At 49.6% G+C, this 24,189-nt stretch overlaps 1 protein-coding gene across 1 annotated transcript in view; it reads left to right on the plus strand.

Moving 5' to 3' along the window:
- SLC37A3 (solute carrier family 37 member 3) overlaps positions 1–24,189 on the plus strand; it is a 54,208-nt gene that overhangs the window by 6,601 nt on the left and 23,418 nt on the right. Inside the window, exons 2-8 of the mRNA XM_049893705.1 lie at positions 4,092–4,253; positions 5,607–5,715; positions 8,655–8,747; positions 12,979–13,062; positions 17,930–18,075; positions 19,025–19,121; positions 23,636–23,720. Of these exons, the coding sequence (XP_049749662.1) occupies positions 4,165–4,253; positions 5,607–5,715; positions 8,655–8,747; positions 12,979–13,062; positions 17,930–18,075; positions 19,025–19,121; positions 23,636–23,720 (703 nt within the window). The 5' untranslated portion in view covers positions 4,092–4,164. The remainder of the gene's footprint in view (positions 1–4,091; positions 4,254–5,606; positions 5,716–8,654; positions 8,748–12,978; positions 13,063–17,929; positions 18,076–19,024; positions 19,122–23,635; positions 23,721–24,189) is intronic.

Consider the following 24,189-nt stretch of genomic DNA (forward strand, 5'->3'; position numbering starts at 1 on the left):
TGGAAACAGGTTTGGTTGTTTTTTTTTTTTTCTGCTCACCCAAAAGGATTGTGTGTTATTACGTATGACGCTACATGTTATATCTTGAGTTTATGTCCTGTTTTAGGTGCTGTCTACACAATCCTTTCTCTTATAACGAATCTAATAATAGGCATTATTAGCCCATTGTTTCAGAAGAGGAAACTGAGCCTCTAAGAGTTGTGGTAACTTTTATAAGTTATGTGTGTAAGCTGTATATGTAAGCTGTGTATCACATAGCTAATAAATGGCAAAGACAAAATTAAAGAAGTATCAGATAGAATGCTTTTGGCTACAGTTAACAGAAAATGCTTCTAACTCAAATACAGCTAACCCAGAATGATTTAACAGGATTTGTTATCCAACATAACCAAACGCCAGGAGGTCACGTGGCTATGCTAGTTGCTGTCGAGTCGATTCTGACTCACAGTGACCCCGCGTATATCAGAGTAGAACTGTACTATATAGTGTACTCTATAGGGTTTTCAGTGGCTGATTTTTGGGAAGTAGATTGCCTGGCCTTTCTTCCGAGGGCGAGGTTTTTTTCTTTTATAACTTAATTTTTGTTTTTCTCACATGGTAGTTGTATACTTAGTATCCATTGAGTGAGAAAATACTAAATGACAAGTTGCCATGAATTCAGAAGCTCTTAGAGGAATCTTTTGTTAATGACGACAGTATTTACGTACGTGTGGAAAATGTTAAGACTTTTTTTTTAGTCTATATTTAGAGCAGTCAAGAAAGTGATCTTCAGGAAGCAGCATATTCTTGTCAGGTTCAGACTTGCCAGAAATGCTTGCTTCCCCAGGGCCCCGGAGCTCACAGATCACAAGTCACCGCTGTGATGTGTGGTATACATGTGCAAGGTGTTACTGTTAATTGCTGTAATTACATAGGACCAGTTGTTATGACAGCATTCATTTTAAGTGGCATTCTGCCAACAGGTGAAGGTTTAAAACTCTCTTCCCAATGTCATTATCAAGCCTTGTCTCGCCTGTCACTGTACGTAAGGAAAAGCTGGTTTATTTAGAAACGAAATCCGTATGGTCTCAAACAGCTCAGTAGTCTTTTGAAGCCTTTTTAAAAAAAAAAAATTAATGTTGTTGAAAATATACACAGCAAAACATACAGCAATTCAACAGTTTCTTCATGTACAATTCGGTGGCATTGATGACATCCTCCAAGTTGTGCAGCCATCTTCACCCTCCTTTTCTGCATCTCTCCTCCCCCGTTGACTCACTGCCCCTTAAGGCTCCTGTCTAATCTGAGTTGCTTGCGTCAGCTTAATCTTGAATAGATCTTAAAAAGCGTATTGCTCAGGGCACACATTCTTTACTGGTTAAGCTTAACTATTGTTCGGTTTGAAGATGACTTAAGGGGATATTTTTTATTTAAGTTTTAAAGATTATTTCAGGGCCATAGTTTCACAGGGGCTCATCCAGGCTCCATGGCTCCAGAAAGCCTGGAGCCATGAGAGTCTTAAATTCTGCTCTCCAACTCCTCCCCTCTTTGATCTGGATTCTTCTATGGAATCTTCAATCCAGATGTTCGGTAATGGTAGCTGGGCACCATCCAGTCCCTCTGGTCTCACGGCAGAGGAGGCCCTTAAAGCTCCTGATGCAGCCGTGCGCCCCCAAAACACAGCCGTCATGGCAGAAGCATTCGAATCCCAATCGATCAGGACATAGACATCTTTGGAATTATTTTATCTGATAAATGATAGAATTTCATATCCCATACCTTTTTGTGGGAGCCCTGGTGGTGCAGTGGTTTACAGCTACGGTGAAGTACAGCTACTAACCAAAAGGTCGGCAGTTCAAATCACCAGCCGCTCTTTAGAAACCCTATGGGGCATTTCTTCTCTGTCCTGTAGAGTCGCAATGAGTGGGAAAGGACGCCAATGGGTAACCCTTTTGTAAGGTTCTCAGCGCGATGTGTTAGGGTGGGAATGTGTTCGGTTCAGAGAACTGTGGTTTATTAAAAAAAAAAACAAAAACCCATTGCCATCAAGTCAATGATGACTCATAGTAACCCTACAGGACAGAGTAGAACTGCCCCACGGGGGTTCCAGGGAGCCCCTGGCAGATTCAAACTGCTGACCTTTTGGTTCGCAGCCATAGATAGCACTTAACCACTGCGTCACCAGGGTTTACCCTGTGGGTTATAGAGAATGGCTAAAGCTTTGTTTTAACTGGTTTCCTGTTTAATTTCTGGGATGGAGGTAGATTTTAATAGTAACACTAATAGCTCTCATTTCTGTACCTTCCTGGAATTAACAGACAAAGTTTATTTACATTTTGTGAATGAAATTTCTATGGTTTTACTCTGTCCAAAATTTTGTTAGTGTTTTTTAGGGAAAACAATTTTCAGATGAAATTGGCTCCAGAGCAGTGGCTAAAACAATCATCTTAGTATCTCACACCCGTTATCTGTTTTAGCCTCACGGCTCTGAGGAGAGAGGCCATTTTAGGATGGCCACCTGAGGTTCCTAGAGAGTAATTGGCTGGTCCGGGCCTGGCAGCCAGGAGTGGAGCAGCTGTAATGTGTCTGTAACTTTATCCCCTTTCATCCAGACTTGTGGGAATGGCCTTTCTGCAGGGCCCTTCACCCTTTCCGGTTTGGGTCCATCTAAATGACGGCACTGGGTGTTGGGTTTAGTAAGTAAGTGGTCGCTGTGAAAACAGTCGTGTAGTTGTTGCAGGGCCGGTGAGCACGGGCCAGGAAGCAAAGCCCTGTGATCCTGTAGCTTGTACTGTACAGGGGGCCCAGGAGTGTGTCTCCTCGCCCCGACTGCTGTGGGGTACCTACCACACCAGTCATTCTGTTACTTTAATTTTTTCCCTAACATGGCTTTGCCAGTGCTGTGGGTGTCCCCCTCCCATTATAAAAGTTGTATACATGTTCATCATAGAATTTTTAGGAAAGTACGTAGAAGAAAATAAAAATTGCCCATAATCCCCCTACCCAGAGAAAACGAACATATTCTGTATTTGTAAATTTTATATAAATGTACAGTTGCGATGATCGTAAATTATGGTCCACTTTTTTTCACTTGATAATTTCTCCTGTCATTAGAAATTTCTTTTAATTCATCCTGTCAAGAAATTACGTAGTATTTGGCTGTGTGGCTGTATCACAGCGTATGTAGTCATTGAGGTTGCTTCTGCAGGCTTGTAACTGGCGACATTTAGGTTTCGATGCTTTCTCTGTGGATAATTCTGCTGTCAGAGCCTGGGTGCAGCTTTCAGAGCCGACATCAGGTGGGAGGGAGGGGAGTGGTGGGGGGAGACAGACAACTCCGCCCGCCTCTTTCCACTTCCCCTCTTTCCACTTCCCCACGCAGCTGGCTTTAACTCTGCGAGAACCTCTTGGTCTGTATATCTGAATGCATCCATTTCTCCAGGGTTAGATCCCTGTGAACATGGGCAGATTGTTTTCCTAAGGGATTGTACTGATTTTTGCTTTTATCAGCAACTTGTGAAAGTTACACTCTCAGCTACTTTAAGTAGAATCTCTGTATAGTGTGCAAACATTTGCTTGCTTTAATTATCATTTCTTATATTACTCGTGAGATCGGAACTTTTGTTTGTAAGTCTGGTTATTTCCTTTGCTCACTTTTCTGTCAGAATCTGTGCTTGTCTTATCAGTTTGTGTGAACACCTTCTGTTAGGATATAATCTTTTGTCAAAGATTTTTTTTTTAGGACTAGCTAATACCTGTAACAAGTCCCTGGGTGGTGCAAATGGCTAAGGGCTTGACTAGTAGCCAAAAGGTTGGGGATTCGAACCCACCCAGAGGCACCTTGGAAGACAAGCCTGGCAATCTGCTTCTGAAAGGTCATAATCTTGAAAACCCTGTGGAGCTCAGTTCTGTTCTGCACACACGGGGCTGCCATAGTCTGGTTTGACTCGACGGCAACTGGCAACAAGAGCAACAGCTGTAAAACATAATTATCAGTGCAGTTTTCTGGTGTCAGTTAACCCATGAGGTTTTTTCAAGGTTATTGGTTATAAGTCAGTTTGGGGGTACTCTGCCTATTTCGAGTAATGCTGTGATGTGTTTCGTCTGTCCAGAAAGAGAAAGTGATGTAAGTCACTCACTCGCGAGACACAGAGGTCAGAGCTAAGAACAAAGGCCAGGAGGAAGATGGCCTGGCCAGCTGGCTTTCGGAGAGGCACCCTCATCTCCCAGTTCAGCCATCACCACGTCGTTGTATTCCTGCTCACCTTCTTCAGGTAACCAGTTGCTAGGTTACCTAGGTTTTTGTTTTGTTTTTCCTTTTGAAGGTGATAGTGGATGGCAAGTGTCTAGTGTACTGATGGACGTGGGCTCATGGTGAAATAGACTAGATACTCCCGTGGTTGTCCTTTTTGGTCCACCTGATAACAGTAGTTCTCAACTTGGGGGTGACATGTCCCCCCAGGGCACATGTGACAATGTCTGGAGACATTTTTGGTCATCACACTGAGGGGAGGGATGCTGCTGGCATCTAGTGGGTAGAGAGACCAGGGGTGCTGCTACACATCCTACAGTGCACAGGACAGCCCCCACAACAAAGAATTCATAGGCCCAAAATGTCAATAGTGCTGAGATTGAGAAGCCCTGATCTAATATAAAGCCCTCTAGTTGTTAAAATCATAAAATCAGGAGCTGGAGAACAGGGGACATGCATATTCAGGGGGTGCCCTGTGTTACCTTGAGCGGGAGATGCCGTGAGACAATTGTAAGGAGCTCGGTGAACTAGTGTGAGAGCTCCACGGGTGTTAGCAGCCCGACCAGTCAGCATGACTGATGAAATTGTCCATGCTTGTGAGTCTGTGACCCTAAGTGGGCCATTTGGGGTTAAAAAACAAAAAACTGAACCCGTGGCCATCAAGGCAATTCCGACTCATAATTACCCTACAGGACAGAGTAGAACTGCCCCATAGACTTTCCAAGGAGCGGCTGGTGGATTTGAACTGCCAACCTTTTGGTTAGCAGCCAGGCTCTTAACCACCATGCCTTATTTCTAACACTGTGAATCAACTACTTTGATGATTTCTTCCGAGTGGATTTTATTATTAATCTTTATTGAAGGATCCACAAATGAGGATGATGATTTTATTTTAGGCAGAAATGAGGGAAAAGTTTCTCTATGTATGAGTTGTAATTTTGGGTGCTGGGTTTAGTGGATATTCATTTGTGGGATGGGGACAGGGAGGAGGCGTCAGGATGAGGAAAAGACGAGGATCCAAGGAAAGAGCTGCTGAGTGGCTACTGCAGTGACTCATGTGAGCGGTCAGTGGTTGATAAAGACTTACGCTTCTTTACAGAACGGCAGCGATGGTTGAAAGTAGGGTGGGATCAGCTACACCTCCATCTGCTAGCTCCTGGGATGAGCTACGAGTGAACTTGGCTTGTAATGAAGACAACTACTTACGTTTTTCATTTTGTTTAGCAGAGACTGTCTCAGTTGATAGTTCTTATGAAACAAGCCTTCCCTGGCCTTTTAAAAAGTGTTCTAAGATTGAATAAAACAAACAGTGAGTTTATTGGATGCCGTTTTCTTTGGTTTCCATTCATCTGTATTTCTTCCCTCTCTTTTCTAGTTATTCATTGCTCCATGCTTCCAGGAAAACATTTAGCAATGTCAAAGTCAGTATCTCTAGGCAGTGGACCCCGACTGCTTTCAACAAGTCAGCCGAGCTGCCTGTGGAGGTAAGCAGAACTAAGTGCGGGGGTGGATTTAAGAAGGGAGCCCCCGCCCACCTCTAAAGTCTTGTAAGTTCTTTTTTGCATCCTCACCCACTCAGGATGCTGAAGTGGCTTACTCTTCCTCTGGCATCAACCCACACTCTCCACCTGGTTTCCAAGCCTGCTGGTACCCAGGCCCTTGCTGCCTGTCCAGCCAGCTCATTTCCCGATGCTTCGATGTCACACCACCCTTAGTCCTGGCAAGGCTGTTTCGGTTGAGTCTAGCATCACACTTGTTTCTGCCTTTGCGATCCTGCTCGCACCCTCGTGTGCTCTTTCGCCTTCTCTCCACTTGTCTGAATCCCGCCTTTCCCTTTGTGTTGGGGTAATAGGCCACTTCTTCAGTCAGGTTTTTTTCCAGCTCTACCGACTGTTCCCTCCTCTGAACAACTGCATGGTGTATTACATGGTTGAATATCTCAGTACTTAAATATTTTCCAATTGGTGTGTTTGTATCTTGCTTAAGCTCTTTGAAGTCAGGGAGTATGTATCTCCATCCCTTGTATTCATTACGGAGCAAGCAAATTCTCAGATGACAGTTTAGGACAGAGACGCTATCCTTTACAGTGCCCTGTCTTCATACGGGATGGTACAGGACCGGGCAGCGTTTTGTTCTGTTATATATAGGGTTGCTATGAGTCGGACCGGCTTAATGGAGCCTACAACAAAGACGATGCCTTAATACACAAATCCACTCCATTCAGTCATTTCTACCTTATTTTATTTCTACTTAATGTAACACTGTGGATAGCTATTAATATTTAAAACTTATTTCCCCATTTGGGTGAATTCAAGGTTGAGAAATTTGAAGGTTATTTGATTTATGTAAATAAGTTATTTAGTCAGTTACTCATTGAGTGTCTACCTTGTGTAAACACTGTAGGCATAGAGGATACCAAAAAACCTAGATGATTAAAAAAAGGAGCTTGTCCTCATGCCTCATGGAGCCTACCTTCTAGTGGGAGTGCTTTTGTACAATTTTCTGGAATTTATGTTATTAGGAACTTTTAAAAGAGGGCTAGGTCAAAACTAAAACCATTCCTGAAGACAGCTGTTCAGACAAAGATTAGACTGGGCTGTAAGACATAAAATGATACTGGTGAGGAGTGTGCTTCTTAGCTCAAGTAGACACACATGAGACTATGTGGGCAGCTCCTGTCTGGAGGTGCGATGAGAAGGCAGAGGGGGACAGGAGCTGGTTGAATGGACACGGGGTATACAGGGTGGAGAGGAGGAGTGTGCTGTCACATTGTAGAGAGAGCAGCTAGGGTCACATAACAATGGGTGTATAAGTTCACTTGAATTGTAAACTTTCACTTAAAGCACAATTTAAAAAAAAAAGGGCTAGATTTCAGATTGAGTCTCTTGATCAGAGTGGCGCAAATGGTTGAGTGCCCAACTACAAGCCAGAAGGCTGGCAGTTCAAACCCACTCAGGAGCACCTGGGAAGATGATCCTGGCAGTCTACTTCTGAAAGGCCACAGCTCTGAAAACCCTACAGGGCAGTTCTACTCTGTGCACATGGGGTGCCATGAGTTGGAATCAACTCGACGACAGCTAACAACAGCAGCAACACAGCGAATATGTCTAAATTTATCATCAACTGACTCCTTAGACTGTTTAGGATCACAAAAGTTTAAAAAATTCTTATTTTGTTGTTGTTGAAAATATACACAGCAGAACATTCACCGGTTGGACAATTCGAATCACCAGCCTTAAAGCGCAGCGTGGCCTTAGAGAGGTCGTGTATCCTAACCTCTGGCCAGTGTAGAACCCTTTCTTGGTTATAATGGAAAGACGACCATCCAGCTCTGCTGTAATACTTCTAGGGAGAAGAAAACCTACTGTTTTCTGACACAATTACATTTTTTTCCATTATTTTTCCCTCGCACGTAACATTTCATTGCTGTCTCTCTCGCCCAGCTCCCACCCAGTTTTTCACATGTTGAGCTAGAATCTTGAACACGTCATTTAGCCTTTGTGCACGTGTCTACACAATACGGCTTTACTTGATTTAACATGCCAGGTGTTGGTGAGGCCGGGCCGGGTTGTATGTGGACGTGCTTTGCAAGGTGCCGGGTGGCCTTGCCGTGTCCCTGTGAGGTGCCGGGTGGCCCTGCCATGTCCCTGTGAGGTGCCGGGTGGCCTTGCCATGTTGCTGCTATGTCGCTGCCATGTCCCTGCGAGGTGCTGGGTGGCCTTGCCATGTCGCTGCCATGTCACTGCCATGTCGCTGCCATGTCACTGCCATGTCGCTGCCATATCCCTGCGAGGTGCCAGGTGGCCCTGCTGTGTCTCTTCCATGTCCCTGCGAGGTGCCAAGTGGCCTTGCCATATCCCTGCCGTGTCCCTGTGAGGTGCTGAGTGGCCCTGCCATGTCCCTGCCATGTCCCTGCGAGGTGCCGGGTGGCCCTGCCATGTCCCTGCCGTGTCCCTGCGAGGTGCCGGGTGGCCCTGCCATGTCCCTGCGAGGTGCCGGGTGGCCCTGCCATGTCCCTGCCATGTCCCTGCGAGGTGCCGGGTGGCCCTGCCATGTTCCTGCCATGTCCCTGCGAGGTGGCAGGTGGCCCTACCATGTCCCTGCGAGGTGCCGGGTGGCCCTGCCATGTTCCTGCGAGGTGCCGGGTGGCCCTGCCATCATGTCCCTGCTGTGTCCCTGCGAGGTGCTGGGTGGCGCTGCCATGTCCCTGCCGTGTCCCTGCGAGGTGCCGGGTGGCCCTGCCGTGTCCCTGCCGTGTCCCTGCGAGGTGGCAGGTGGCCCTGCCGTGTCCCTGCTGTGTCCCCGCGAGGTGCCGGGTGGCCCTGCCATGTTCCTGTGAGGTGTTGGGTGGCCCTGCCATGTCCCTGCCGTGTCCCTGTGAGGTGCCGGGTGGCCCTGCTATGTCCCTGCTGTGTCCCCACAGATTTGGAGCAGCAACCGTCTGTTTCCCAGTGCAGAGGAGGCCACGCTTTTCCTGGGAACACTGGACACCATTTTTCTCTTCTCTTACGCTGTGGTAAGTTTTGAAGTTCTAGGACTTTAAGTTACGGGAAGATGTAAAATGACTCTAAAGTTTATGAAGTTTGTGCGGGATTTTGGATTTGCTGACCAAAGACAAGTTCAGTATTTTTTTTTTCTTAAAGCTCAAAAGGAGTATATTTCTTTAAGTATGTTAATTTGAAATTATATTTATTTCTCCATAATATTTTAATTAAAAATGCAAATATCCAGGCTTTTGATAAGTGGAGGTGCTGAATGTATTAAATGCTTTCATCGTTTTCATCATTTTAGTAAAGTTAAAAAAAAAAAATAGGGTTGAATACTGAGCCAGTTCTACAAATGAAAAGCACTATCATGTTTATTTATTCACTCATTCAGCATTCATAAAGTTTTTATTTACTCGCTATGTTCCAGTCACTGTTTCTGAGAACTACAATGATTAGCAGGACAAATAAATTCTATGTATACTTACTTATAATCCCACTGGAGTCCCTGGGCGGTGCGGATGGTTAACACGCTGGCCACTAACTGAAAGGTTAAGTTCAGTATTTCTGAAGTGTCGGTTTTGTGTGTTCAGTCAGCAAACCTTTAGTGAGTACCTCCCGTGTACAGATGCCCTTCTAGTCACTGGGAGTTCATCAGTGGGCAGCCGGATGAAAATCCCTGCCGTTATAAAGCTTATGTTCTTGGCGTAGTGACACAGGCTCTGAATGAGGAAGTTGGAGCGTGTTTGGGGGTGATCAGTGCTATGGAGAGCAGTGAGGCAGGGAAAGGGGAATGGGACGCCGGGGCGGGGCTGTCATTCCAAGGAGGTGGTTGGGAAAGACCTCGCTAAGGACGTCTTTGAGCAAAGACCAGAAGTTGGTCAGTGACCGAACTGGAGCATCAGAGTGAGCACCGAGCAGTGGGCTCCGGTCTCGGGGCCTTGTCTGCAAGGACATGACCCTAACTTAACCCTGTGAGATGGGAGCCCTGGGGGCCTTTGTGAGGGCAGTGAAAGGGTCTGAGTTGTATACTTTGGGGAGGTACTCATGCTGCCCTGGGAGACTTGACTGAGAGGACAGAGACGGACACCACTGAGGCTGCTCCAGCGTGGAGGTAAGGAATGGCAGCCTGGGTCCAGGGCAGAAGGAATGAGGTGAGGAGAAGTAGTCAGATTTTAGTTCTGCCTTGGAGGTAGAGCCAACATACTTTTCCTTATTGAATGTGGAATAGAAGAGAAAGACAGTGAGGGCTGACTCCAGGTAGGAGACCATGGGAAGAGGAGGTCTCGGGGAAATTGATTTTGGACACGTTACATTTGAGGTGCCTGTTGTTGCCCAGTGGTGAAGAGTAGGTACTGGGTTCTGTGGGGTACTTGTTGTTGCCCAGTGGTGAAGCGTAGGTACTGAGTTGTGTGGGGTGCCTGTTGTTGCCCAGTGGTGAAGTGTAGATACTGGGTTCTCTGGGGTGCCTGTTGTTGGCCAGTGGTGAAGAGTAGGTACTGGGTTCTGTGGGGTATCTGTTGTTGCTCAGTGGTGAAGAGTAGGTACTGGGTTCTGTGGGGTGCCTGTTGTTGCCCAGTGGTGAAGAGTAGGTACTGGGTTCTGTGGGGTGTCTGTTGTTGCCCAGTGGTGAAGAGTAGGTACTGGGTTCTGTGGGGTGCCTGCTGTTGCCCAGTGGTGAAGAGTAGGTACTGGGTTCTGTGGGGTGCCTGCTGTTGCCCAGTGGTGAAGCGTAGGTACTGGGTTCTATGGGTTGTCTGTTGTTGCCCAGTGGTGAAGTGTAGATACTGGGTTCTATGGGGTGCCTGTTGTTGCCCAGTAGTGAAGTATAGATACTGGGTTCTGTGGGGTATCTGTTGTTGCCCAGTGGTGAAGTGTAGACACTAGGTTCTCTGGGGTGCCTGTTGTTGCTCAGTGGTGAAGAGTAGGTACTGGGCTCTGTGGGGTGCCTGTTGTTGCCCAGTGGTGAAGTGTAGATACTAGGTTCTCTGGGGTGCCTGTTGTTGCTCAGTGGTGAAGAGTAGGTACTGGGTTCTCTGGGGTGCCTGTTGTTGGCCAGTGGTGAAGTGTAGATACTGGGTTCTATGGGGTATCTGTTGTTGCTCAGTGGTGAAGAGTAGGTACTGGGTTCTATGGGGTGTCTGTTGTTGCCCAGTGGTGAAGTGTAGATACTGGGTTCTCTGGGGTGCCTGTTGTTGGCCAATGGTGAAGAGTAGGTACTGGGTTCTGTGGGGTGTCTGTTGTTGCCCAGTGGTGAAGAGTAGGTACTGGGTTCTGTGGGGTGTCTGTTGTTGCCCACTGATGAAGAGTAGGTACTGGGCTCTGTGGGGTGTCTGTTGTTGCCCAGTGGTGAGGAGTAGGTACTGGGTTCTGTGGGGTGCCTGTTGTTGCCCAGTGGTGAAGTGTAGATACTGGGTTCTGTGGGGTGCCTGTTGTTGCCCCAGTGGTGAAGTGTAGATACTGGGTTATATGGGTCTGCAGGTCACAGGAGATGTTCAGGCCGAAGACACAAATTTCAGAGACCTTAGCCTGTGTGTGGTTGTTAAAGCTATCAGACAGATGAAATCATCCATAGACAGGTGAGGAGAGAGGAACGCTTTCAAGGCTGAGCCCTGGGTCTTCCAGGATTCAGAGCCAGGGGAGATGAGGCATGGGGAAGAGCCTAGATGGAGTGGAAAGGGGGGAGGGGAACCTTGGGGCTTGGGTCCTGGGAGCCGTGCTGAGATGACGATGGTCCTTCTGTGTGGGGAGGCCTTTCTCATAGTGGGCAGCCGGCATCTCTGCTGGGTTGAGATTGAGCCATGGCGCTGCTGGTGGCCACGGCTGAACTGGGCTGGGGGCAGTCTCATTTCCCACCTTTGGCACGTTTCCTGTTACGAGGAAGCCTTTTGTCAATGTCAGAGTGATGAGGAATACCGGGTGTAGATCCTAAAGTAATCTCTGAATATCTGGTATCCGTTGGGGGAACTATTAGGATATTTGGCATCTGTTGGGGGAATTATTACGACAGCTTTTCTTCAAAAAGGAGACGTACAGAGACGTTTGGAACAGACGGCAGGCCATCTAGCCTAGCTCCTCCTGGGCGTTTTCTGGGTGAAATCCCACCACACTGGTTGGGCTTTGTCTGGACCACTCTGGTGTTGGGCAGCCTTGCCACGTTAACCAGCTCTGCAGTGCTGTGTGTGGACGGGCGGGTCACCTTGTTTGAGGTTTAGTCTCTATCTGAACAGCTGTGACGCTGATTTCTGTCCAGGATTAAACAGATCGAGAAGAAAAAAGACAAGTGCCATGAAAAGCACCGATGGTAGTTCTTCTTTACGTCGAGCTGAATTTGCCTTCTGAAACTTCTAGGTATTTTGCTTTCTGGAGTAGTGCAGAGTAAATTGATTCCTCTTTATTATACAGAGCACGAGACACTGACTGGCAGCTGTCTAGAATGCAGAATCTGCTCTAATGCTTTGTCCCTCTGGAGGGAGGCACAGCTTGACGATAGTTAGGAAAAGACGGTTGTCATACCAGTCACTGTCTCTGTTTTGTCTAATAGGATCAGTTTACTGGAGACACTTGGTCCTATCTGAATTCAGGTTTTTAGTCACTACATTTACTTATTTTGCATCTTTCTGGAAGAAGCTGAAGTGTGTTGCCCGGCCTCCCTTCCTGTTTCAACCCCTGGTGCACCGAGGGCAGGCGGAGGGCAGAAGGCAGAGCATTTGTACCTGCACTGAAGCCCCCTGCTGTCCCACCTGTGCTGTCAGGAAACCCAGGGGTCCTGGCGACCAGGCAGCGGCTGTGCCACCGAGCTTCCCCTCTGCTGCCTACAGGCTGGTAACTGTACCTGCATCTAATGCTCATGTAGATGGCGAACGGAGCCCCTTTGGGAAATAAGTGCCTTATAGCTGGTGTTTCGGAGGTAATCTCATCTGGGAAATGAAGGGTATTCCTGTGCCTGTTTATTGGAATGGCTAATTCCTGGTGTGTTTTTAGTCTTCTTTTAGCAGTTGGGCTGCAATGAAATCAAAGTTTGCACTGCACTGTGGTGCGTTGGTGCATAAGGCGTGTACAGGACGGTGTGCAAATGCTCCTTGTCCTTTCGTGAGGCGTTGTAGCGCTGAGTGAGATGGCCAGTCCAGGCATGAGAAGAAGATGCAACTTTAAATAATCTCAGGCTGTCTTTATTTGCCTCATTTGCTTTGGAATGCTTGTTATTTTTTTTCACACTGTGTTAGTATTTGGAGCTGTAAAATAAAATGCTTTATTTTTCAGGGCCTTTTCATCAGCGGCATAGTTGGGGACCGGCTTAATTTACGAGGCTTCCTGTCTTTTGGCATGTGTTCTTCTGCGTTAGTGGTAAGTTGAAGTGGTACTTCTTTTTTTAAGTCAGGTATTTCAGACTCCAGGTAATTCCTCTACTTGTGTATGTGATAGAATAAAAAACATTAACCTTCTTCAGTTTCCTATTCCCTTTTCTGCCTCTTTACTCAGATGGTGCTCTGAAGTCTGATTCTTAGATCCCATCGCTTTGGGGGCTCTCTGTTTCCAGCGGGGGGGAGTCTGAACAGCTGGCGTGGCCTTCAGTGCCCTCTCTAGCCTGGTCCCCACCTCTCCCTCACTCTTCTCCACTGTGGTGCTTCACCGCCCCGCTCTAGCTGACTCAACTATATCCCGTGTCCCTCATAGCCTGCTCCTGCCTTCCCCAGTCCCTCCGTTTGGCTGTGCTTCCTTCCCTGGAAGCTCACTTCCATGTCTCCGTTGTCCAGCCCAGCTTTTCCTGCCCGTCCCCTTCCCCAGTGCCTTTCTCTACTGACCTAGCACTGGGGGTACTTCCCCCTCTTCTGCACATGCTTATGTCCGCATCGGCCTTGTTTTCCCTCGGGGGGCGTAGCAGAGTGGGTATGTTGTTTGGTTGCCCATGAGTTGACTCTGAGTCGTGGCGACCCCGTGTACAGAGTAGAACTGCTCCGTGGGATATTCACGGCTGTGATCTTTTGGAAGCAGACTGCCTGGTCTGTCTTCCAAGGCACCTCTGAGTGGTTTTGAACTGCCAGCCTTTTGGCTAGTAGTCTAGCGCTTAGCTTTTTGCGCTACCCAGGGACTCCTGTAGCAGGTATGGCATAGTGCGTATACAGACTTCCTGGAACTGGGTCACCTGGGTGTCAGCCCCACTTCTGCTGTTTCCCAGTGTCTGATCTTAGGCAGAGACTCGACTTCTCTGTGCCTCAGCTTCACTTGGAAAAGGGGTGTTCACCTTCCCCCCACCCAGGCAGTGGTGAAGGCTTTGTGAGTCCCTCTTGGCATGTTACATGCCATGCAGGGCAAGGCCCGTAGTTGACTCATCTTTATTTGCTCACCGGCTTCTGGTAAGGAATTTTTGTGGATCGAATGACAACATGGAGTTTAGTTAGATCTAATTAATTTTTTTTTCAATGCCTGCTCCTTGAGTTCAGGGAAAAACTTTTTTCCTTGAAATTTTGGAAATAGAAGTGCTTTATTTGCAAGCTGCTCACCACGTAGAAATATGTACTGTTTTAAAACACATATGCGTACTTTTTTTCATATTTAAAAAAATTGAGGTATTTTGTACACAAACTCCCCCTCTTCAGTTTATGGGTCTGAATTTTAACAGATTAGTATAGCTGTGTAACTGCCACCCCACCTCATCCCCCAGCAGCCACGGCTGGTTAGCTTTCTGTCCTTATCCTTTTGCATATTCCAGAATGTCGTATAACTGGAATCATACAGCATCATGCATGCCATTTTTTTTAGATATCCTCCAAAAAGGCTTTGGCTGCGTATAGAACACACACTCTAGCTGGATGGCTGGAAGAAGGCAGCCACGTGACGAATGCTGTTAACTTACCTAACAGATCACAAGTTCAGTGGGCTTCACGGACACTGTTTAACTTAGTGGCTGCAGCAGTGCTGATGGTGAGCGCTCACCCAGCCCTCACTGTGTGCTGGCGCTGCTCTGACAGGCTTACCTACGTGAACTCAGTACCCTTAGACCTCTGAGACACGTCTAGTACGCCTTGCTTTACAGGCGGCTCCCCACCTTTCACACACTGTCCATCACCCCTCGCTTTGCAGGCAGCTCCCCATGTTTCCCATGCCATGTCCACGCCTCACTCTGTAGTGAGGCTCCCCATGTTTCACATGCCGTGTCCAGTACAAGCAGCCCCCCACGTTTCACATGCTGTGTCCAGTACAAGCAGCTCCCTACGTTTTACAGGCCGTGTCCAGTACAAGCAGCTCCCCACATTTTACAGGCAGTGTCCAGTACAAGCAGCTCCCCACATTTTACAGGCCAAGTCCAGTACGAGCAGCTCCCCACTTTTTACAGGCCGAGTCCAGTACAAGCAGCTCCCCGCATTTTACAGGCCATGTCCAGTACAAGCAGCTCCTTACGTTTTACAGGCCATGTCCAGTATAAGCAGCTCCCCACGTTTTACAGGCCGTGTCCAGTACAAGCAGCTCCCCACATTTTACAGGCAGTGTCCAGTACAAGCAGCTCCCCACATTTTACAGGCAGTGTCCAGTACAAGCAGCTCCCCACATTTTACATGCAATGCCCAGTACAAGCAGCTCCCCACATTTTACAGGCCGAATCCTGTACAAGCAGCTCCCCACTTTTACAGGCCGAGTCCAGTACAAGCAGCTCCCCACGTTTTACAGGCCGAGTCCAGTACAAGCAGCTCCCCACGTTTTACAGGCCGTGTCCAGTACAAGCAGCTCCCCACGTTTTACAGGCCGTGTCCAGTACAAGCAGCTCCCCACGTTTTACAGGCCGTGTCCAGTACAAGCAGCTCCCCACATGTTACAGGCCAAATCCAGTAGAAGCAGCTCCGCACGTTTTACAGGCCGTGTCCAGTACAAACAGTTCCCCATGTTTTACAGGCCATGTCCAGTAGAAGCAGCTCCCCACATGTTACAGGCTGAATCCAGTAGAAGCAGCTCCCCACGTTTTACAGGCCGAGTCCAGTACAAGCAGCTCCCCATGTTTTACAGGCCGTGTCCAGTACAAGCAGCTCCCCACGTTTTACAGGCCGTGTCCAGTACAAGCAGCTCCCCACGTTTTACAGGCCGTGTCCAGTACAAGCAGCTCCCCACATGTTACAGGCCAAATCCAGTAGAAGCAGCTCCCCATGTTTTACAGGCCGTGTCCAGTACAAACAGCTCCCCATGTTTTACAGGCCGTGTCCAGTAGAAGCAGCTCCCCACATGTTACAGGCGGAATCCAGTAGAAGCAGCTCCCCACTTTTACAGGCCGAGTCCAGTACAAGCAGCTCCCCACGTTTTACAGGCCGAGTCCAGTACCACGTTTTACAGGCCGTGTCCAGTACAAGCAGCTCTCCACGTTTTACAGGCTGTGTCCAGTACACCTTACTTTATAGAGTGGCTCCCCACGTTTCACACACCGCGTCCACTACTTAGATGGCAGTGAATCTCGTTTTTTGGAGTACATGCAAAGGGCCAGCTACAGAGTCAGGGGCTACAGGTCATTCTTCAGAGGTGCAGAGGTCTGCCAATGCTCCAGGGCACGCCGACAAATCCGGGATTGGGCAGAATAGTCTAGTGGTTGTGTCGTGGGGCTCTGGCGTCAGGCTGCTTGGGTCAAAATCCTAGCCACACCAGTTACTAGCCATGTAATTTTGGCAAGTCAGTTGCTGAGCCTCAGCTTTCTCATCTGTAAAATGGGGACAATAACAGCAGTGTCTCCCAGGACTGAGTGTAAGCGAGTGATGGGGTAAAGTGCTGAGTAAGCAAATACAGGTTCTGGGCGTAGCACATCAGTGTCACATCAGTGCCTGTCACATCTGTCACCCAGTCCCCGTCCTTGGCGTCTGTGCCCTTAAGCCACTCAAGCTGTACCCGTCCCTCCCCGCCCTGCCCTGTTCAGCAGTGGCCACTCAACAAGGCTGGCCTTCTTCGGCATTCTACAACAGTTGTGGACGTTTTAACTATAGGATTGAAGCAGTTTACAGACAAGGACATGAGAAGCGTAAGTTCTTGTGAACATGCGTATTTTAAGAGAAGAGCTTGTGAACAGCTGGCTCTCCCGTTGTTGGAATTTAGGGGGCGATTCCTTTGTGGGACCTCCCTTGCCTGTCTGGGCTGTGGTGCTCACCTCCACTCCAGGGCCCCCAGGAGAAGGCAGGTGGGGGCAGCATTGTGAGGGAGAGGCAGTTCCCTCCCTTAGGAGAGTAATTGCCCTTCTCTGGCCTCTGAGAACAGGGAGGAGAGAGGACCATTCCTAGATGACCTTCCCTACCTCCTCTCTTCTCAGTGGTCTTCGTAAGCCATGTCTGTGTCCCAGGACAGTCCCACTGAATTGGCTGAGCTCCATGAGTGAGTTTTCAGGAATGTCACCTGTAATATTCAATTTACTGGTATTTTCTAGACGTACCCATTTCTTCATTGGGTGCTTTAAATTGGAGTGTATTTGAAAATTTTAGTTTGTCATTTAAAAAACTCAGTGGGCTTGGAGAAGAGCTTTAATACCTGTAATCTGTGGATGAAAATTGTGTGTCCAGTGTAACGCTGATACGTTTTGTCCGGTGTCAGCTCTGTGGTGTGGTGGTAAAGGGTGCAGAAAGAGCTACTAGGAGTTTTTAAAGAAGTCTGAATTTGGTTAAAAGGAGCTTAAATTGCAGCTGTGGTTAACAGGGTGTGATGGTCTCATGTTTCAGAAACCACACAAGGCTGTGCTGTGTCATTATGGTAAATTCTCTCTTATATTCCATAGAAAATAGGGATTGTAATGAGGACATCCAGTGCAGATGCTGTAAGACTTTAATCCCGTAGGAGGTTTTCTAGAAGTAGATTGAGTTCTTTAAGCCCTTGCTTTTGCTGGTGTAATCCTACTGAAGATTACTGCCTGATCCCAGCATGCGCACAGGTTTGCAGGCGAGCAGGTGGAGACAGATGTATAGTGAGGCTTGAACCTGTGCAGGAACTCCCAGAGGTAAAGATGCCAGTTGGAGGTGTGATATGAAGGCCACAGCTCGTGGGTTTTATGTCGTTTGCCATCTCTGCCTCTCTCTTCAGTGGCCGTTTTGGCTGTCTTGCTCAATGTTGGCTCTGAGCAGGAGCATCTAAGAGCTGGCCACACGTCCTTAGCTCTGGACACTTACTGTATTCCCTGTAAGTATGGCATGTCCTTGAGTACACAGAGCTGTCTGTGCAGATGTGACACGTCCTTTCGTGTTCCCTCTCCAAGGTGTTTGTCTTCGGCACCCTCACGGAGTGGCTGCATTTCTACAACAAGTGGTTCTACTGCTTCCTGTGGATCGTCAACGGCCTGCTTCAGTCCACTGGCTGGCCCTGCGTGGTAGCGGTGATGGGCAACTGGTTTGGGAAAGCCGGGTATGCCACTCCTTCCCTTTAATGCAGCTGCTCAGAGGTTCCGTGTTACTCAGACTCTGACACTTAGACACCATCCACATCTTCCCTCCCGTTTACAGAGTTAGAGCAGCTCAGGGAGAGGTTTCCAGTCAAAGCATATGGGAGATGAGATGGACCGTGGAGATTACCTTTCCTTGCGAAACCTGTTCCTGACCCTCTCCTGGCCTTACTCGGACTTGGAGTACCGCCTAAGGCAGCGCGTCACAATTTTTTTCTTAGCTTACGTTCCCTTTAGAAACTCTCAGTTGCCATCTCCCCGTGTATTTTCCTGTGGGTTTCGCCTTTCACGCCTTCCTGGAGACTCAGTGATCTGGCCTAACCTTCCTACCTTGAAGATCAAGGAAACTGAGGCCAAATGTTACCCACATGGCTTGCTGAGGGCTGAAGCGAGATGTAGATGGAGAATGCTGAATGTTGGTGCTTAACTTGGACATTTTTTTTCTAACCGTCGAGTACTTATTAGGCTGCATTTGACCTTGTGTGTGTTAGTCAGATCTTTTGCCCGTTTTTAAAAAATGTTATTTTGAGGTGATAGTAGATTCTTGGCTGTTCCCGCCGCCCCCCCCCCCCACCGCCCCTTATTGAGTTTTGATTGTTCTTTGCTTTCTGGATACAAGTCTTTCATCAGATAAGCGATAGACAAGTGTTTTCTCCCAGTCTGTGACTTGTCTTTTTATTCTTTTTAACTGTGTCTTCCAGTGAGCCCAAAATTGGACTTTAATATTATAAACTCTTAGAGTTAAAGGAGAACTGATATTTTGTCATTTTGACGTACTTAAAAAGATCTTGAAGTAGAATGCCAATTCTTTGTCGCGTGCGTCTTCAGGGTGTAGGCTGCTTTGTGTTTGGACTGTCCCGCAGAGCCCATCTGACTCCATTGTCTTTTCTTCTGCACTGTTCTCCGTCTCAGGCGAGGAGTCATTTTTGGCCTCTGGAGTGCCTGCGCTTCTGTGGGCAACATTTTGGGAGCTTTCCTGGCTTCTTCCGTCCTGCAGTATGGTTATGAGGTAAGGGTTTTTTTTCTAACTTGATCTTGAGCATATATGGTTTGTTTAGCCCTTTTGCTGTTTTTAGAAAACAGTATCGCGGCTATCTAAAACTACCTAGAGCTGGGTCTGGGTGGGGCAATGCTTGTGTTAAAACTATTAAGGGCTCATCTCCTTAAGAGCATAAAGGCACCCACCGATTGATAAGAAAAAGACCAACACAGAAGAAAGGTAAAATATTTGAATGTGTAATTCATGAAAAGGAAATAGAAATGGCTTTTAAGCATATGTAAAGATACTCAACTTTACTCTTAGCTTTTTGATTTACTCAGTAAGTATTTATTAAGCCCCTCTGTATACTCCTGGAGCCCTGGTGGCGCAGTGGTTAAGCACTTGACTGCTAACTGAAAGGTCAGCAGTTCTAACCCCGCAGTTGCTCCTCAGGGGAAGGACCTGCCAGTATGCTTTGTAAAGGTCACAGGCTTAGAAACCCTATGGGGCAGTTCTGCTCTGTCCTACAGGGTCCTATGAGTCCATGGCAAAAGTTTTTTTGGTATGCACACCTATGAGCCCTGGTGGCGCAATGGTTAGGTGCTTGGATGCTAGCCCAAAAGGTTGGCATTTTGAACTGGCTCCATGGGAGAAGAGACTTGGCGATCTGCTCCCATAAAGATTATAGCCAAGAAATCCCTATGGGGCTGTTCTGCTCCGTCATGTGGGGTCATTATGAGTCAGCATGGACTGGATGGCACCCAGGAATGACAGCCTGCACCCCTAGGCACTGAGGAACACTCAGCAAAACAGACATCTCTGCCTTTCGGGAGCTTAGGGGTTAAGGGAGAAGTGCAGCCTTTCTGCTCCTCCTCCCGCCCCCTCCCACACCTGTGCTTTGCCCAGTGTGTGTCTCAGTGGCCGCCCGATATGTGTCCCCGTGTGTAAGCATGCCTTCTGTCTCCTGTGCATTTACATTGGCCGCCCCATGTGTGTCCCGTGTGTAAGCAGCGCCTTCTCTGTCTCCTGTGCCTTTACAGTGGCCGTCCGATGTGCGTCCCCGTGTGTAAGCATGCCTTCTCTGTCTCCTGTGCCTTTACATTGGCCGCCCCATGTGTGTCCCGTGTGTAAGCAGCGCCTTCTCTGTCTCCTGTGCCTTTACAGTGGCCGCCCGACGTGTGTCCCCGTGTGTAAGCAGCGCCTTCTCTTTCTCCTGTGCTTTTACAGTGGCTGCCCGATGTGTGTCCCCGTGTGTAAGCAGCGCCTTCTCTGTCTCCTGTGCCTTTACAGTGGCCGCCCGATGTGTGTCCCCGTGTGTAAGCAGCGCCTTCTCTTTCTCCTGTGCTTTTACAGTGGCTGCCCGATGTGTGTCCCCGTGTGTAAGCAGCGCCTTCTCTGTCTCCTGTGCCTTTACAGTGGCCGCCCGACGTGTGTCCCCGTGTGTAAGCAGCGCCTTCTCTGTCTCCTGTGCCTTTACAGTGGCCGCCCGACGTGTGTCCCCGTGTGTAAGCAGCGCCTTCTCTGTCTCCTGTGCCTTTACAGTGGCCGCCCGACGTGTGTCCCCGTGTGTAAGCAGCGCCTTCTCTGTCTCCTGTGCCTTTACAGTGGCCACCCGACGTGTGTCCCCGTGTGTAAGCAGCGCCTTCTCTGTCTCCTGTGCTTTTACAGTGGCCGCCCGATGTGTGTCCCGTGTGTAAGCAGCGCCTTCTCTGTCTCCTGTGCCTTTACAGTGGCCGCCCGACATGTGACCCGTGTGTAAGCAGCGCCTTCTCTGTCTCCTGTGCCTTTACAGTGGCCGCCTGATGTGTGTCCCGTGTGTAAGCAGCGCCTTCTCTGTCTCCTGTGCCTTTACATTGGCCGCCCGATGTGTGTCCCCGTGTGTAAGCAGCGCCTTCTCTGTCTCCTATGCCTTTACATTGGCCGCCCGATGTGTGTCCCCGTGTGTAAGCAGCGCCTTCTCTGTCTCCTATGCCTTTACATTGGCCGCCTGATGTGTCCCCGTGTGTAAGCAGCGCCTTCTCTGTCTCCTGTGCCTTTACAGTGGCCGCCCGACGTGTGTCCCCGTGTGTAAGCAGCGCCTTCTCTGTCTCCTGTGCTTTTACAGTGGCCGCCCGACGTGTGTCCCCGTGTGTAAGCAGCGCCTTCTCTGTCTCCTGTGCCTTTACAGTGGCCGCCCGACGTGTGTCCCCGTGTGTAAGCAGCGCCTTCTCTTTCTCCTGTGCTTTTACAGTGGCTGCCCGATGTGTGTCCCCGTGTGTAAGCAGCGCCTTCTCTGTCTCCTGTGCCTTTACAGTGGCCGCCCGATGTGTGTCCTGTGTGTAAGCAGCGCCTTCTCTGTCTCCTGTGCCTTTACAGTGGCCGCCCGATGTGTGTCCCCGTGTGTAAGCAGCGCCTTCTCTGTCTCCTGTGCCTTTACAGTGGCCGCCCGATGTGTGTCCCCGTGTGTAAGCAGCGCCTTCTCTGTCTCCTGTGCCTTTACAGTGGCCGCCCGATGTGTGTCCCCGTGTGTAAGCAGCGCCTTCTCTGTCTCCTGTGCCTTTACAGTGGCCGCCCGATGTGTGTCCCCGTGTGTAAGCAGCGCCTTCTCTCTCTCCTGTGCCTTTACAGTGGCCGCCCGATGTGTGTCCCCGTGTGTAAGCATGCCTTCTCTGTCTCCTGTGCCTTTACATTGGCCGCCCCATGTGTGTCCCGTGTGTAAGCAGCGCCTTCTGTCTCCTGTGCCTTTACAGTGGCCGCCCGATGTGTGTCCCGTGTGTAAGCAGCGCCTTCTCTGTCTCCTGTGCTTTTACAGTGGCCGCCCGACGTGTGTCCCCGTGTGTAAGCAGCGCCTTCTCTGTCTCCTGTGCCTTTACAGTGGCCGCCCGACGTGTGTCCCCGTGTGTAAGCAGCGCCTTCTCTGTCTCCTGTGCCTTTACAGTGGCCGCCCGACGTGTGTCCCCGTGTGTAAGCAGCGCCTTCTCTGTCTCCTGTGCCTTTACAGTGGCCGCCAGACGTGTGTCCCGTGTGTAAGCAGCGCCTTCTCTGTCTCCTGTGCCTTTACAGTGGCCGCCCGACGTGTGTCCCCGTGTGTAAGCAGCGCCTTCTCTGTCTCCTGTGCCTTTACAGTGGCCGCCCGACGTGTGTCCCCGTGTGTAAGCAGCGCCTTCTCTGTCTCCTGTGCCTTTACAGTGGCCGCCCGACGTGTGTCCCCGTGTGTAAGCAGCGCCTTCTCTGTCTCCTGTGCCTTTACAGTGGCCGCCCGATGTGTGTCCCCGTGTGTAAGCAGCGCCTTCTCTGTCTCCTGTGCCTTTACAGTGGCCGCCCGATGTGTGTCCCCGTGTGTAAGCAGCGCCTTCTCTGTCTCCTGTGCCTTTACAGTGGCCGCCTGACGTGTGTCCCCGTGTGTAAGCAGCGCCGTCTCTGTCTCCTGTGCCTTTACAGTGGCCGCCCGATGTGTGTCCCCGTGTGTAAGCAGCGCCTTCTCTCTCTCCTGTGCCTTTACAGTGGCCGCCCGATGTGTGTCCCCGTGTGTAAGCAGCGCCTTCTCTCTCTCCTGTGCCTTTACAGTGTCCGCCCGATGTGTGTCCTCGTGTGTAAGCAGCGCCTTCTCTGTCTCCTGTGCTTTTACAGTGGCCGCCCGATGTGTGTCCCCGTGTGTAAGCAGCGCCTTCTCTCTCTCCTGTGCCTTTACAGTGTCCGCCCGATGTGTGTCCTCGTGTGTAAGCAGCGCCTTCTCTGTCTCCTGTGCCTTTACAGTGGCCGCCCGATGTGTGTCCCCGTGTGTAAGCAGCGCCTTCTCTGTCTCCTGTGCCTTTACAGTGGCCGCCCGACGTGTGTCCCCGTGTGTAAGCAGCGCCTTCTCTGTCTCCTGTGCCTTTACAGTGGCCGCCCGACGTGTGTCCCCGTGTGTAAGCAGCGCCTTCTCTGTCTCCTGTGCCTTTACAGTGGCCGCCAGACGTGTGTCCCGTGTGTAAGCAGCGCCTTCTCTGTCTCCTGTGCCTTTACAGTGGCCGCCCGACGTGTGTCCCCGTGTGTAAGCAGCGCCTTCTCTGTCTCCTGTGCCTTTACAGTGGCCGCCCGACGTGTGTCCCCGTGTGTAAGCAGCGCCTTCTCTGTCTCCTGTGCCTTTACAGTGGCCGCCCGACGTGTGTCCCCGTGTGTAAGCAGCGCCTTCTCTGTCTCCTGTGCCTTTACAGTGGCCGCCCGATGTGTGTCCCCGTGTGTAAGCAGCGCCTTCTCTGTCTCCTGTGCCTTTACAGTGGCCGCCCGATGTGTGTCCCCGTGTGTAAGCAGCGCCTTCTCTGTCTCCTGTGCCTTTACAGTGGCCGCCCGATGTGTGTCCCCGTGTGTAAGCAGCGCCTTCTCTGTCTCCTGTGCCTTTACAGTGGCCGCCCGATGTGTGTCCCCGTGTGTAAGCAGCGCCTTCTCTGTCTCCTGTGCCTGTACAGTGGCCGCCCGATATGTGTCCCCGTGTGTAAGCAGCGCCTTGTCAGTCTCATGTGTTTTTACAGTGGCTGCCCGATGTGTGTCCCGTGTGTAAGCGGCGCCTTCTCTGTCTCTTCCAGTATGCCTTCCTGGTGACGGCGTCTGTGCAGTTCGCTGGTGGAATCGTCATCTTCTTTGGGCTCTTGGTGTCACCAGAGGAAATCGGTGAGGAGGCTTGTCTCTTCCGCTTAGAACTTCCTATTGTTAGGGGCAAAGGGGCGTCTGAAGGCAGGAAGAATCTTTCCCAGCAGCTGTGTACTCCTTTGGGTGCATTGCAGGAGCTGTGTTGCTGTCTGTGGCTGTCGGCTTTGTGGGCGGCCAGGTGCAGTGCGTGGGGTTGAGGGCTGTGAGGCACGTCTTTTATTGATACAGGGCAACTACTTGTCATTGGCAAACGGTTTTCATAATTGAGACACGGGCCAGGAATTAGCAAGGTGTGTTTCTCATGTTGCCTGCTGAGGCAGATTGCTCTTCCTTCATGGGAATAATTTGCTTTGATACTTATCTGTGGTTAAAGGCAGAATATAGAGAAGCCCAGCCACAAAGGCACAGCTTTTGAGTAGTATTAAAAACTGCTAGTTATTATTACTTAGGAGACACTTCAGTCTAACAGTTTTTTCTGTATGTAAGGGAG

Source organism: Elephas maximus, chromosome 8 (assembly GCF_024166365.1).
Source record: "Elephas maximus indicus isolate mEleMax1 chromosome 8, mEleMax1 primary haplotype, whole genome shotgun sequence".
NCBI classification, from domain to species: domain Eukaryota; kingdom Metazoa; phylum Chordata; class Mammalia; order Proboscidea; family Elephantidae; genus Elephas; species Elephas maximus.